Here is a 16,525-nt window from a genome sequence, read left to right on the forward strand (position 1 = left end):
CTTCTTTTTTCTCAGAATCCCTTTGATTCTGAGCAGGAGTTTCTTGTTTCCATAACAACTTTATAAGTGTTTGTTCTATGTCCTTGAAGAATGCCATTGGAATTTTTGATTGGGATTGCTTCAAATCTGTATGACACTTCGGGTAGTGCGGGCATTTTAACAATGTTAATTCTTCCAATCTGTGAACATTTGGACAATGAGATATTTTTCCAATCCCTTACGTCTTCTTTTGTTTCTACAAACAGTGACTTATGGTTTACAGTGTATAAGACTTCTCCCCCCCTTTTTTGTTTGTTTTACTTTGGGGTATTGCAACTGTACAAAGGGTCTGTGAGGCCTCTCTAATCAATAAATACTTGGCCCTCTGGGCTGGGCTAGTGGTTTGATGTAAGAGCCCAAGAATTCAATGCTGGTCAGGCTCTTTGGTGTCATAGATGCCAGGAACACCCCAGTGGTGCTCTGGCACTACTGCCACACCTAGTGATGCTGAAAGGGCCATGTAATGCCTGCATTGAACCACTAATTTCTCCCTCAGTCCCTTTTTATTTCTAAGTTGATTCCTATGTACTTGAAGTTTTCAGAAATAACTTAAAATACTTTTAAAAATTATTTCTCTATTATTTTATTGTTTGGCATATAGAAATACAACATATTTTTCATGTTGATCCTGTAGCCTGCTACTTTACTCTATTGGTTAATTGTCTCTGAAGGGTTTTGTTTGGTTTTGTGTGTGTGTGTGTGTTTGTATGTGTGTAGCATAATATTATCAAGTATTATCAAGTCATTTGCAAATAGTGGTGGTTTGATTCTTCTCAGTGATACCTTTGGTTTATTTTTCTTGCCTAATTGTCATGACTAGGACTTTCAACACTGTTAAATTATAATAGAGAATGTGGATATCCTTGCCTTGTGCCTGATCTTAGAAGAAATGCTTTCATTTTTTGGTCTTAAGTATGATGTTAACTGTAAGTTTGCTGTGTATGACCTTTACTATCTTGGAGTAACTTCCTTCTATCACTGTTTTGTTCAGAGTGTTTAGATAACTGGATGATGAACTTTGCCAAAAAGCTTTTACTACATCTACTGATATGATCATATGATTTTTAGCTTACCATTTGCTTGTATGATTGTTATCCAACCCTTTACCCCGAGACTATGTTTATCATTGTGTCCCATATAAGTAGCTGAAGGCTGGATTTTAACTCCTGAGCCACTCAATTCCTATTGCATATTATTGAGGAAGTTCAGTCCGTTAACCTTTAGAGAATTTTTGGTAGAAAAGAATTTATTGACTTTTTCTGTGAAGCTTTTGGGTGTTTAGCAGTTGTCTTTGTTTTTTAGCTTTTCTTGTTTTCTCTACATTTACTTTAAGGCTGACCTGAAAAGGTATTAAACCTGTTTGATTTTTCTTTTCTTGTTGGTTTATCCTAAATATATTCTTTGAGGTCATCATACACTTTACATCTGAAGTTCTAAGCTTGTTTACCCTCTGAAATTTCAAGCAAATTAAGTCTAAAGTTCATTTTGGGGCTCTGCATATTACTTTCATTCTTTTCTCCTTCTTATGATCTTGATGTATCATTGGCTGACACATAGTATTCCTAACCTTTTAGAAGATCAGTTAGAATTTATTGGGAATTAGTTTCAAGGTAAAAAGATGCTTTGACTATATTTTTTCTGAAATTATTCTTATTATTGCTTCAAATGTGAGTAATATCCTGGAAGAATAGAGGATTCTTGTTCAGCAGTTCTTTTCTTTCAAGACTTTGACTGAATTAGGCACCTTGGGCCTGAAATGTTTATTTGGAAAGTGAGATGTGAATCATGGACAACTTTGTAATTCATGATTATCTCATGGTGACTTAATAATCACCGTATCATTGTCATCCCATTGTTCATTGATTTGCTCGAGTGGGCACCAATAACATTTCCATTCATCCCTAGAAAAATCAGATGTAAACCTTATAGATGTTCCATTATTCATAAATACGTTATTTTGCTGCTTTTAGCAATCTTTCTTGCTCTCTCTGCCCCCCCCCAGTTTTGATTACATTGTGTCTGGTTTTCTTTCATTTGGATTCATTTTGTGAAATTTTTTTGGACTTCCTAGATCACAGTAGGAATGTCTCCCCCTCTCACACTGGAAAATGCTCAGCTATAATTTATTTTACCAGCAATGCTTTCTCTTTCTCTCCTTCTCTACATCAGGAATCTCTATGATATATATGTATATATATGTCATTTTTTAAAATGCAGCCTCAACTATTTTCATTTTTAAGTATTCATTTTTTCTTCTCTTATTCTCCCCTCTCTCTCTCCTCTCTCTCTCTCTCTGTTAATGATGTCCTGAATACCTTGTCCTAAGACTACTGATTTGACTGACTTTTTCTATTTTGCTGCTTCATCCCTTTAATGTGAATGTTTTCTTTCTTTTATTGTTTTTGTAGCACACTCATAAGTTCTTAGGGATTACTCCTGGTGCAGTATTTAGAGAAGCATCCTGTAATGCTGGTAGTGGTTGGGATCAAACACAGATCTACTGGACCAGAGAGAGATAGCTCAACAAGTAGGGAACTTGCTTCAAATATTGCTCACCCAGGTTCGATCCCCAGCATCCCACTACCAGGAGTAATTACTGAGTGCAGAGCCTGAAGTAAGCCTTAAGAATCACCAGGCTGGCTCAAAAACAAACCAAAAGACCAAATGAACAAAAAACAAACATAAACCTCCTACATGTAAAATATAAACTCTGCTTCTTTGAGCCATCTCTTTCATTTCTGTTTGGATGAGGTTTTTTTCATACTTTCAAGCTTTATTGAACCTTGCCAATGCTCTTCCACTAATTTCTTCGTTTCATTGAACATCAAGAGTATTGTTGCTTTAAAAAATGGGTTTAGACCTTGACCTGACACCATGCACAAAAGTCAGATCAAAATGGATTAAAGACCTCAACATTAGACCACAAACCATAAGGTACATTGAAGACAAGGTCGGCGAAACCCTCCACGATATTGAAGATAAGGGTATCTTCAAAGGTGACACGGAACTAAGCAATCTAGTAAAAACAGAGATCAACAAATGGGACTACATTAAACTAAAAAGCTTCTGCACCGCAAGAGATACATTGACCAGAATCCAAAGACTATCCACAGAATGGGAAAGGATATTTACACAATACCCATCAGATAAGGGGTTGATATCAATGGTATATAAAGCACTGGTTGAGCTCTACAAGAAGAAAACATCCAACCCCATCAAAAAATGGGGCAAAGAAATGAACAGAAACTTTACCAAGGAAGAAATACGAATGGCCAAAAGGCACATGAAAAAGTGCTCTACATCACTAATCATCAGAGAGATGCAGATCAAAACAACCATGAGATACCACCTCACACCACAGAGACTAGCACACATCCAAAAGAACAAAAGCAACCGCTGTTGGAGAGGATGTGGGGAGAAAGGGACCCTTCTTCACTGCTGGTGGGAATGCCGACTGGTTCAGCCCTTCTGGAAAACAATTTGGACGACTCTCAAAAAATTAGATATTGAATTCCCATTTGACCCAGCAATACCACTGCTGGGAATATATCCCAGAGAATCAAAAAAGTACAATCGAAACAACATCTGCACATGTATGTTCATCGCAGCACTGTTTACAATAGCCAGAATCTGGAAAAAACCCGAATGCCCCAGAATGGATGACTGGTTGAGGAAACTTTGGTACATCTATACAATGGAATACTATGCAGCTGTTAGAAAAAAGGAGGTCAAGAATTTTGTAGTTAAGTGGATGGGCATGAAAAGTTTCATGCTGAGTGAAATGAGTCAGAAAGAGAGAGACAGACATAGAAAGATTGCACTCATCTATGGTATATAGAATAACAGAGTGGGAGACTAACACCCAAGAACTGTAGAAATAAGTACCAGGAGGTTGACTCCATGGCTTCGAGGCTGGCCTCACGTTCCGGGGAAAGGTCAACTCAGAGAAGCGATCACCAACTACATTGCAGTCGAAGGCCATGTGGGGGAAGGGAGTTGCGGGCTGAATGAGGGCTAGAGACTGAGCACAGCGGCCACTCAACACCTTTGTTGCAAACCACAACAGCTAATTAGAGAGAGAAAGCAGAAGGGAATGCCTTGCCACAGTGGCAGGGTGGGGTGGGGGGGAGATGGGATTGGGGAGGGTGGGAGGGACACTGGGTTTACGGGTGGTGGAGAATGGGCACTGGTGAAGGGATGGGTTCCCAAACTTTGTATGAGGGAAGTGTGAGCACAGAAGTGTATAAATCTGTAAATGTACCCTCACGGTGATTCTCTAATTAAAAATAAATAAATTAATTAAAATTAAAAAAAAAAAAGAGTATTGTTGCTTTGAGATAATTCTAGGACAGTTAGAAAGCTATAGTGTGTTTGAAGGTCTTCTTGGACTTTTGTCCTCATCCCTTAAAGTAGACGAATTCTTCTATTTTTTCATTACTCCTGGTGCAGCATGAGGGCTGGGAGTCGTGACCAAGTACAGGCTGACCCTGCAATGGTCAGATACTCATGTTCACAAAATTAAACTGCCTGTGACAATGGCTATGAGTTTAAGACAGCAGCTCGGACTGGAGCCATTGCATAGCGGGTAGGGCGTTTGCCTTGCATGCGGCCAACCTGGGTTCGATTCCTCCATTCCTCTCAGAGAGCCCAACAAACTACTGAGAATATCCTGCCCTCACGGCTGAGCCTGGCAAGCGTACCAAATACCTATGGCGTATTTGATATGCCAAAAACAGTAACAACAATTCTCACAATGGAGATGTTACTGGTGCTCGCTCAAACAAATGGATGAACAATGGGACAACAGTGCTACAGTGCTGATGGCAGCTGGTGAACTGGTCACAAGTGTTCTGTCGCTGTTATAGTGTCAAGGTCCATGTGGCCTGATTCTGGCCCCAGGTTCACAATTGCTGGTGTCTGGCAACTGATGTGGAGTCAAAGTCCTCTTGACCTGGGCAGTAACTGTGGATTGTAATCACGTGCATTCAATAATAGCTATTCAGTGAGCTGATAAGGTAGCTACTTGGGGGTGGTACGTGGGAGGGGGTATTGCACTGCCGTACCAGTTGAAATCATATGAAGTTCAACAGATCTATTAGCAACCCATGTTGTAATGCTGTTATTGTTTGTATATACCTGTGATACCAAATTAGAGTGGGCTGTTGTAGCTCCCAGATAAACGCATTGTGTGAATATCCCCTGTATGCCTGAGTGCCAGGGTATCTATATTCAAGCAGCCCTGAAAGCTGACCTGGGCAGGTGGCACAGCGCCTGCTTCCTTGGGATAGCTCTGCATCAAATTCCATCAGGCCAGTTTGGCTCCTTGTGTACTATTTTTCTAGCAACCTGTGGCACCTTTCCACAGGATGCTAGAAAAAAGGTACCACAGGATGCTAATTTTGAAGGACATGGGTAGCACTGACCAGCGAATGTGGGTTTTTGTGAGGCCAAGGAAAGCAATAGCCTAGATTCATTTAGCCTTGGAGGGTTTGACTTACGATCAGAAATGCCCCCAAAGTGTTCATGTGTCTGTTGGGAAGTCCTGATCAGCAAATAGGGCCTCCCCATCATCCAGAACTTAGCAGACTAGTGTTGGTCCTGCTTTATTACACAGAGTGAATTGCAAGCCCCTCACTAGATGCCAATGTGTTTTGGTTTGTTTTTATTGAATCACTGTGAGATACACAGTTACAATGCTGTTCATGGTCCAGTTTCAGTCATACAATGTTCCAATACCTATTCCTTCACCAGTGCGCATTTCCCACCACCAATGTTCCCAGTTTCCACCCTACTGGTCCCCACCCCCCCCACCCCCCACCCCGCCTCCGCCTGCTGACTCTTTGGCAGGCACTTCTCTCTCTATCTCTCTCTCTCTCTCTCTCTCTCTCTCTCTCTCTCTCTCTCTCCCTCCCTCCCTCTGTCTGTCTGTTTCTGTCTGTTTGTCTGTCCCCGCTCTCTCTCTTTCTTGGTTTTGCAATACAGATACTGAGAGGTTATAGTACTTGTTCCTTTATCTATTTTCAGCACACATTCCTTATCCAGGGTGATCATTTCCAACTATCTTTGTCATAGTGGTCCCTTCTCTACTCCAGCTGCCTTCTCCCTCAACACTTGATCGATACCAATGTTTTGGAGACTTAATCCGCTTACAGGGTGGGACAAAATTTGTGACTTATTTAAGCATTAAGTCAGTCTGCCAAGATCTTGCTCAGTTGCTGACCTGGTAGACAGGGCTCACTTCTGCCTTGATGGCTTCCAGCTGCCACCTGGTGCATGAGGCCACTGTCCCTGCTGCCACCTGCTAGTCTCTTTCCCACTTGGCAGCTGCAAGCACAAAACTGGACTTTGGTAAAACCTAAGGGCACGACAAACCCTTGCCTTAGGTGGAGATTTAATCCTACTGCCAGTTTTTAGCTTGCCCTTCCCTTCGCTTATTTCAAGTTCCAACTTTTCAGCTCCTGCTCCTTCCCACACAGGGGAAACGCTCCTGAGCTCTGAGATCAGTCTCTGTTCTGTGTTGCATAGCGGCAGATTTCCCAGACACTGTGGCTGGATTTTCTCAGTAGGGCTGGTCTCCCCTGGGATTCAGAGTTTAATTCAGATTTTATGTGTTTTGTGTTGGTATTATGGAAGCATTCTCAGATCTTTCCTTTTTCTACCATCTTTTTCTACCTCTGCAGCATCCCAATTTTTGAAAACAGGCTCAAAATGATGAAAAGTCTTGTCCAATAAGTCCTAGATGAAAAGTCTTGTCCAATAAGTCCAGTTGGTTTGAACCCCAAACCAACTGGTTTATGCACTTAACCAGCATGTTATCTGGTCTCCCATTTCTCTTAATCCTTAACTTCTTTTCCTACCTAATGAATGGCTAGACAATGAGCACTATTTAAACAGTAATTTTTATTTTTATTTTTTTTCATGGTGAGAAGGTTTTATTGGTCATATTTATTTTTCTTTCCAAATGTTCTTTTGATTTTTGTAGATATGCATATTCCATAGATGTTTAATAGATATTTCTAACTAGGAGGTTATCTTGTGAATAGAACAAACTTGTCAAATAATTTAATTTTGTCTCCTTTACCTTTATTTAGGACAGTAATAATTAAACTTTTTACACATGAAAATTGGTAAGAATAAAAGAAATATTTTGCAGATCACTAAGGCAAAACAAAAAAACTGTTGTTGAAAGTACATGGATGAGAACCCATTATTAGTTGGGCTGTGAACCAGAGAATCTCAATCAATGAAAAATTTAAGAAATTAAAACCAATCTTTATAATAGTATTTTGTGGGCCACATACCTTAGTATTCCAGGAAGCATGTTTCCAAAAATTGAACCTGTACACCCCCATCCAGGCATGTGCCATGCCACTTGAGCTAGCTCCGTGGCCCTATGCAGCAATAACTTTTTCTGCAAGCCAGCAAGAAGTTTCTTTTCACTGGCAGCAGTCTGCAGATGAGCAGTGAAAAAGCCACTGGTTTAGACCAGGGCCTCTTAAACATTTTCCACTTGTAATTCTTTTTGGCCTAAGAAAATCTGAGGGAAGGGCTGGGCTTATGGACTACTCTGGTTCTTTCTCAGGGGCTACTCCAGGTAGTATTTAAGAGATTATTTGGGGTGTCAGGGATTAGATGGGGTCAGTCATCTGCAAGGCAAGTTCCTTAACCCATGTACTATCTCTTCAGCCTCTGACCCAAGAAACTATATGGGTATATAAATAAAACATTTAATATTTTTTTAAAAATCATAAATAAATGTACTTAAATACAAAATTTAAAGGCTTCTTGTGACCCACATGTTTAATTATATAACTCCCTGGGTTAAAGAGCCCACAGTTTAAAAAGCAAGGCTTTCTATTGGCCATATGCCATTGCTAACAAAGCACCTCAAGCACCTCGACCCTCCAGCCATGATTTCAGCATTATCATTTACTCTGTGGACCAAGAACTTGAACGTGACTCATGGAAAGGGCTGTGTTCCATCATATCTGGGGCGCTCTAATGGGAACTTACATAAGGCAGGGCTTAAAAACTGGAAACTGAATTTTGATTATTATTTGCCTTTTAGGTCACGCCTAAGGGTACTCATAGTTCTGTGCTCAAGGGTCACTCGCAGTAGCTCGTGGGAAGTCAGGCATTGCGGGATTGAACTAAAGCCTCACACATGCAAAGCAAGCATTCCAAGAGTGCTTAATCCTCCTGCAGGCCACAAGCTAGACCTTTCTAAAGGCCTCTTCAAGTGTAAATGCCTACTGTCATTTGGCCTCAGATGGTCAGACTTTTTTTTTTAATTTTATGGAATCACTGTGAGACAGTTAACAAGCTTTCATGTTTGGGTTACAATCACACAATGATCAAACACCCATCTCTTCACCAGTGCACGTTCTCCACCACCAATATCCCAAGTATACCCGCCTCTTTCCCACCCTCCCCCTGCCTCTATGGCAAACAATATCCCCCATACTCTTTCTCTATTTTTGGGCATTATGGCTTGCAACACAGATACTGAGAGGTCATCATGTTTGATCCATTTTCTACTTCTGGCACTTCTTACACAAAGGATTGCTCAGCTTCTACAGGGAAGTGTTCACAGATTCCATGACCTTGGCTCAAAAGTCACATAACAGCACTTCTGCTGAACTCTGTCGGTGGAATTGTTCCAAAGTCTGTCCCGTTCCCAGAACAGGGTACTAGATCTAGTTTCTTAGTAGAAAGAATTGCAAAGAACTGGAGCTATGTTTTAAAACTGCTATGTCATATTTATTCTTTTAGTTGACTTTAGAATATGGGATACAATAAAGGTGGTCCCATGCTGAAAAGCTTTAAAAAATGTAGTTTCTAGGATGTTTTCTTTTTCTTCTTCTACTTTGAGAAATTTTGTTTAAAATGGTCTTTCCTGATATTTTATTGGTTGACAGTATCTTCTTTAGTAGTTACCATAATATCATGTGAAGAAAACTCTCAGTTATAACCACTACTGAAAACTATTGATTACCAGAAGTAGAACAAAAGCTCTTCTCTAATCTCTGATCAGCTGGAAAGTAGTCAGAGGACCTCTTCTGACAATACTGTGATCTGGAAGCTTAGTCAAGCACGTCAGGGAGAGGAAAAGCTAGGATTTGGTATGTAGCATTCATACCAATACACAATGATGGGTGAGCCTTGGAAGAAAGAGTGCTTCCATTTGCTATTTGGATAGTCTTTTTTGAGCGTAGGCTTTGGACACATTCATGTATAACATCTTTTAAAAGCCTAGAGCAATGAATAAGAATCACAATGTGAATATATTCACCTTTTGTTACCAGAGACCGAACTCAAAAGACTGATGGCCTTCCTCTCATTTGAGGAGCTAAGGGGAGCTGGCTGATGACACAAGCTTGTTTTCACATTGATGTGTCCCATGAGAAAAGACCCATGACCACATGGAATTGAGACTTGACAGTCTGCTGAGACATCCTTCCGTCCTGGCTTATGCTAAGTAGTTTATGATGCATCCGGGTTGTATAGCCATAAAGACTCTTCCAGTGTGGAGAGGATCAGGATATATGGTCTGGCTTGTGGATAGCCAGAAGATCAGCTAGATGCTCCCTGGGACTATCCTCATGGATCTTTCTTAGGAAAAGCCGTACTCAGGAGCAGCTGAGCAGCTTTGTGCATGTACACCGTTCTCACACCAACTTGCCCACCACCCACCTTATTACTTATAAAACCAGCTTTCTTTCTTATTTTAGTTTTGGGGCCACACCCAGCAATACTTGGGGGATACTCCTGGTTCTTCACTCATAAATTACTCCTGGGAATGCTCAGGGGATGATAAGGGGTGCTGGGAATCAAACTTGAGTGTGCTGCATGCAAGCGAAGTGCCCTACCCAGCACCCTACCCACTGTACTATCACTCCAGCCCCAACACCAGCTTTTTGTTTTATTGAATCACCATGAGAAAAGTTACAGAGCTTTCAGGTTTAAGTCTCAGTCATACAATGATCAAACACCCATCCCTTCACCAGTGCACATGCTCCACCACCAAGAACCCCAGTATACCTCCCATACCACTCAGACCCCCCCTGTGTGGCAGATGATTTTCACTTTAATCTCTCTTTACTTTGATTACATTCAATATTTCAACAGAAAACTCACTATTATTATTTGGAATTTCCCCCCAACAATCAGACCTGCTGAAAAGGCATCATTTGATAATTTGTTTTCCATTGCTGAGAATGAAGAGCATATGAGGTCGGGCAGCGGCTGTCACAGCCGCGCGGTTTTGGATTTCTGGTATTTTAGTAATTAAGTCCAGAGAAATTTCTGCCAGAAGTCACATCACTGCAAGCTCGTACCTCTGGTTAGTGGGGTCTATAAGATGGTGGTCGCCACACCGCCACTGCAAGAAAAGGCAGAGAGAGAAAAGCCTTTCCCCTCCCGGGACGGCATGGGGCCATAGTTTAGTTCACAGTGTAGAGGCATTTCTGTAAGAAGCCACTGGGTGCTGAAAGTAGTTAGTGGGTCTCCGGGATCATGGTCTTTTAGGAACGGAGGAGCCGTTTGTGTGCAGCCACTCAGGGTCTCATCTGGGCAGAGAATACCAGCTTTTGATGAAAGGACATATGCAAAAGCTGGGCTCAGAAATTTAAGTGCCACTCAGATAATTCACTAGTTTGAGCAGGGCATATAGCAACAAGAAGCTATTGGCTAGAAGTGTGGTGTATCCCAAGGTATTCCGCTGAACGAATAGATTTATATATCAATTTGACCCAGAAAATATGAGACTCCAGTGGCCACCAGGTTGCAGGCCTGGTGGGTTGTGGTAAAGGGACCTAAACATTAACTCCATTCAGTCACTGGTTTGTTTTCTGGTTTGGGTTATTTTGGGGCCACACCCAGTGATGCTCAGGGGCTAGACCTGGCTCTGCATTCATGAGTTACTCCTGGTGGTTCTCAGGAGAAGACAGAGAAGGGTCTGCCGCGAGCAAGGAAGATCCCTTCCTACTCTCTGTACCCTCTCCAGCCCCTAGTTTGTATGATAATAGCAGCCACCTATGCCACCTCCCCGAGGGCCAGGCTGCTTGTAGGTGTTTTCCACTCATGTTGGCCTCCTAAATCATTATCTGCTCGCTGAGGTAAGGGCTCCCTACTTTGGATAAGGAGGGTTAAAGTCTGGGGATGAAATGACTAACCCAAACTTTGCCTTGCTTAGAAGGGGAAGAGCCAGTTTTTCACCACCAGCAGCTTGGCTTCAGAGATCAGGCATCCACTGTCGCTTACACAGTTCCTTCTAGAATCAACAGCACAGAGCCTTGTGGAGGGGTTTCCAGGCCAGGGATTGTGGCAGAATCATGAGAGCAGGTAGAGGTGCAGCACACTGGGCCTGGCGCCTAGCCAATGCTGCTTCCCCATAATGGGTCCAAGGCACAATTCAGGGCTTCTCACCTCATCCTCCAGCAAGCTCTGGGAGATTTTGTTGATGTTTTGAATTCACTTCTAAAACTGGTTTTCCAGAACCATAATCAGAAAGCCAAGATGAACCACACTACTAAGAGCCCAGTCATTAAAAAATGGGTATGGAGCCAGTGGGTACATTTCCTTGTACACAGTCAAACTGGGTTCCATCCTTAGCACCCCGTGTGGTTCCCCAAGCCTACCAAGGGTGATCTCTGAGTACAGGGGCAGGATTAAGTCCTGAGTACTGCTGGATGTGGCCAACCCCAACCCCCTCCAATGACAGGGACTGGAGAGATAGTACGGGGGGATAAGGCACTTGCTTTTCATGAGCCTGACTCGGGTTCATTTCTCAGCATTTAATTCCCTGGGCACCAGTAGGAGTAGTCCATGAGCACAGGGCCAGGAGTAAGCCTAGCCCTGAGCACCACCAGGAATGACCAACCCCCCACCCCAAATATTATCAAGTGACAATGGATAACCTAGGTCCTGATTCATATGTGGGCAAGGAACAGAGGAGAAGATAGGAGGTGAGCTGCCAGGAGGAGAGTCTTTGCTGTTGCACTGACAATAGAGTAGTTTTGAAACCTCTCCCTTCAGTCTGACAACTCCACTAATAATTTTGTAAGCAGTGATATGAGCCAGCAACTCCAATTTCTGTCTAAACTGGCAAATCTGTTCTACATGAAGGGAACCTTTGACATCTATTGTGAATGAAGCCAACAAAGATGATACAGGGACATTTGAAGAGGGAGGCAGAAATTGTGGTGATCTAAACTGCTTAGTTACTTTGGCTTTGTATGCATATGTGTGTGGTGTGGTGTGTGTGTGTGTATGGAGTGTGTATGTGTGTGTGTGAGTCTGTGTGTGTAAGGAATAGAGAAAAGAAAGAAGAAGAAGAAGAAGAAGAAGGCAAGGCAAGGAATAACCTGGGGAACAATTCTCTGAAATCTAAACAGCAGTCCCTAGTAGATTGGTTGTATTTGACACAGGACAGAAAGAGGGCACTGGGCTTCCAGTTGTGGCTTTTCAACTATGTACAATGGGCACCAGCTACACCTCTGCTTTATATCCCCTCAGGAAACTTGCAAGTATGGAACCAAATGAAAATCATGCTGGAATAATGAATTTGACAAGCATAGTGATGGGCATGGCTTACAACTGTGGTTCTTAATGTATGTATCCCAAACCAGCAGTATAAGAATCACTTGGAACTTGTTAGAAATGCAAATTCTTGGGCCCTATCCTGCTTCAGACCTCTGGTATCAGTAATTCCAAGGAAGGGACCAACAATCTTACCAGACCACCTAGAAAAGTTTGAGGACCTGCTCTTTAGACTAAGCAGATGACACAAGGACTAAAAGCAAAGGTTTAAATGAAGTTATGAGAAAGTCAACCTGCATTTAACCTCAATGGAAGTGTTAGTGAAAACTGCCCTAGAGGACCAGCAGAAAGTGTCACTTATTACAAAGTTCTCGCCTATGGATCCCAGAATGCCATAGTGTTCTGTTGTCAAGAGACTCCAGGGCTCTGAGTTGTATCCTCTGCTCCAAACCATGAACTAAGATATGTCCCATCATCACACATGATGCTTCCCTGATTCTCAATGCATCCGGACCAGCCCCATGCTGGGTTCCCTCCATGATTTCTGAAAATCTTGCTTAGTAAGTGGTTGTGTTTCTGGTTAGAGTTTTGTTTTTCTAAAAAAAAATCAGTTAACTATTTACTTTGAGTCTTGTGACATTCAGACCATCTCTTCTATCTGTTGCTAGTTAGGGTAAGTTCAGTTTGTTCGGGGCTTTGTTTCCATGACCTACCTAATTTTATATAAATGTGGATGACACACAGGAGCAACATAGAGAAAGAAAGAAGGAAAGAAAATGGAAATAGAAATTCTCTCTCTCTGCTTCTATAGAATTGAACAGGTTAGCACCTAACACAGAACTGGGATGAGAGTGTGGTTAGCCTATTGCAAAATTTAAGACAGTGCCCCCAAAACCTCGGTGATCAAGACAGATATACTCTGGTTTCCCCTTTAGTTTGGTGACACCAACACCCAGCCAATAAAGCCATTCAGTAAGTGATGTTCCTTCTGTCAGAATAATTCTTGCCCAAAGAATGCTCTAATTGGCAATAGATAGGATTTCTTCTACATGAAATTAAAAGGATTAAAGAATAGAAGGGAGGAAAGCAAAGTGACTTTCTCACTAGTTTGCAAGTTAACACCCTGTCCTCACACACTTAAAATAATCAGGAAGATTGCCCTATTTATCTCTTTGTGTGTAGGTGTCACAACTCAAAAAAAAAGGAGAGAGGGAGAAAGAGAGATAGAGAGATCTCCTATATGTGAGATTAAAATAAAGGAAATGTAATAAGAGAACAGCATATGGTCAAAGTCATCAGAACTGAATATTTTGTCTATAGAACTGAGTTTACAAGAGGAAGAGGGGTTGGGAGGGGTCTTTGGAACACTGGTGGAGGGTTGTGGGTTCTTGGTGATGGGTGTGGTGTTGGAATGATGGATGCATGGAAGTATGGTTAACGGTATTGCAAATCCCGGTACCTCCATAAAAAATGGTTTCTAAAAAATTAAATTGAATAATCTTCTAGGCCATCTAAAATCACAGCAAGGGATTTTTGTAATCCAGATTTTGGAAAACGAAGTCTCTCTCCTATGCAATAGGAAGCAGGTAAAGAGCAAGACCTGGTCTTTTTTCTCTAAATGTTCTTTGCTTGCCCAAGGCTGTGTTCCTTATGTTTCTAATGCCCTCCACCTCCTCCTGGGGGACACAAGGTGCCTCGTGAACCACTTGGTGGGAAGAAAGGCATCTCATGATGGAGTGAAATTATAGATGTGTCCTGCAACATTAGCCAATGAATCCATGTTCTCCAAAGCAGCAAGATTGTTGGTTCCTCAGGCCAGGGATCTTGAGAAGGAGAGTTTTTCCTCATGTCCGTGTGCACATTTGGAGAGGGGGCAGTGCACCTGTGGAGAAGGGAGTAAGTAGCAAGGGCTGCCCACAATTCACAAGGCTCTGCTCACAAATGCTCCCCTGTTCTCGTTGTTGGGTCCTGCAGCTTCCTGTATTAGATCATTGTCTTTATGGAACAGAATAAGCCTCGGGAGATTCTCTTCTGTACTCTTTGTGGAGGATGAACCCTCCAGGATTTTGTCTGGAGGTCTCAGTGAAATTGAATCCAGATGCATGTCTTAGAAATTCATCACATGGTCTTCCGGGATGACTTGGTTGTTCACAGACTTCTCCCTCCTTTTCCAGACTGTGCTGAGTCCTCTCATAGCCATTGCGCTGAAAATATCCCAGATTCACGAGAGAACCGGCCGGAGGGGCCCCACAGTGATCACTTGAGCAGAGAGAAGACCGTCACCAGGGACAAAAGAACGCTCCGCAGGAGACACTTCACCCACGCCTTCTTGCTACCTGTTTGTGCCTCTTATGCCTTTGGGGAAAAGAAAAACATAAAATAAAAGATGACCTTACTGGTGGGGAATGGAGGGTGGGTGGGAAAAGAAAAATAATTGGTTTGTTGGGGTTTTGTCAGTTTCTTCCAGGGCAACAGGGTCTTCAGTTGTCTGTTAAAGCTGCACTATTATTCGACAGCTCCATTTCATCACACAAGGCACCCCCTTCCCTATGATAAGGAATAAGTGGGCTAAGACACTACTTTGGGGCATCTATGCATTATTGGTACCAGGTGAGAAGAGGTTCTGACAAAAGAGGGGTGCCAAAATTTAATGGCTTCTAAACCACAGATGGCCCTGGTAATCCTCAGCATGGGGGAGGTTTAACTTTTCCTCCAGGGCCAAGAGGAAAAGCTGAAACTTTCCATGAGGGAATTTTCTAGAATGCCTGGTAGCCCACTTCACACCTGCCCACTTCTTCATGGGCCACTCTCCCTGTTTCTATTTCCAAACCCCAGCTCCCCCTCCTTCACATTTTCTAGAGCTTTCTACAAATTACAAAGGCATGCTCTCAGTAAAACACATCAAAGGGCGTTTTCTCTCTTCTTTTGTAAATAACATTATTTTAGCTACTAAGCTGACTGCATTCCCATAGGTTTAGCCACTCATTGTTCTGGTGGAAAGCAGTGGATTGGCAGGACACCCCAAATGAATGCTTCCCTACCCTGGTCTGGGTCCTTGCTTGACACCTCAAATGTTGTTGATGGCAAAATATGTTACCATGCCTGCCCTATCCCTGGCATCTCCCTCTGCTCTCCTACCTCCCACCAAGGGCCTCCAGTAATGCACTTGTTTGAACACAGTTCAGATCTTACCTGTAGGGGCTGGCAAAGGGGAGAATGCCATAGGGGAAAAATCAAGGCATGAAGTAAAAGCTGGCGGAGCCCTTCCAGGGGTATAGTCAGGGGCCTGAGCTGGGAGGGCAAGGTGGGGACTCCTTCTGGAAAGTGGGGTCTCTCAACTGGCTTTCATTGCCTCGGAAAAGGCCATGCAGCTCTAGCAGCCTCAGTGTGGCCTCAGAGGGACACTGGTTGCTTGGGCCCTGTTTGCATGTTTTGCTGCCTTGGGAACGGCACTCTCACTTGCGTGTGCTTGGTGCAGATGACGTGCTGCACTGTGAGTCTTAAGCAATGCCTTGGTGCTGTAGTCAAGTTGAGTGTAAGCAGGGAAACAGACCAGACAGAGATTTGTTTCTCTTTTCTCTCTATGCTTCTGCCAGACACGTGTTAAAACTTTTCGTAGCCAATAAAAAAGAGATTCCTTCTTTCACCCTCCAGAAGGCTTGTGAAGTTTGGCTTCTTTATTCATTTCGGCGTTTGAGACACCCCAGCCACTGTCACCTATTTTCGATCAGTTCTTTGGAATCCCTCCGAGGGCGGGCTTTCATTAATAGAAGCTGGGGGACTGGTTTAAGAAAGAGGACAGAGGGGGCCAGAGCGATAGCACAGTGGGTAGGGCATTTGCCTTGCACGCGGCCAACCCGGGTTCGATCCCCGGCATCCCATATGGTCCCCCAAGCACTGCCAGGAGCAATTCCTGAGTGCAAAGCCAGGAGTAACCCCTGAGCAT

The 16,525-nt window shown here is 42.8% G+C and overlaps 1 protein-coding gene across 1 annotated transcript in view; it reads left to right on the forward strand.

Annotated features, from left to right (window-relative positions):
• The window catches only part of PGM5 (phosphoglucomutase 5), a 234,500-nt gene extending 218,274 nt beyond the window's left edge, over positions 1-16,226 (forward strand). Inside the window, exon 11 of the mRNA XM_055135630.1 lies at positions 14,754-16,226. Within this exon, the coding sequence (XP_054991605.1) occupies positions 14,754-14,843 (90 nt within the window). The 3' untranslated portion in view covers positions 14,844-16,226. The remainder of the gene's footprint in view (positions 1-14,753) is intronic.
• Positions 16,227-16,525: the final 299 nt, after the last annotated feature.

The sequence above is a fragment of the Sorex araneus genome, chromosome 1 (genome assembly GCF_027595985.1).
Source record: "Sorex araneus isolate mSorAra2 chromosome 1, mSorAra2.pri, whole genome shotgun sequence".
Classification (NCBI taxonomy): domain Eukaryota; kingdom Metazoa; phylum Chordata; class Mammalia; order Eulipotyphla; family Soricidae; genus Sorex; species Sorex araneus.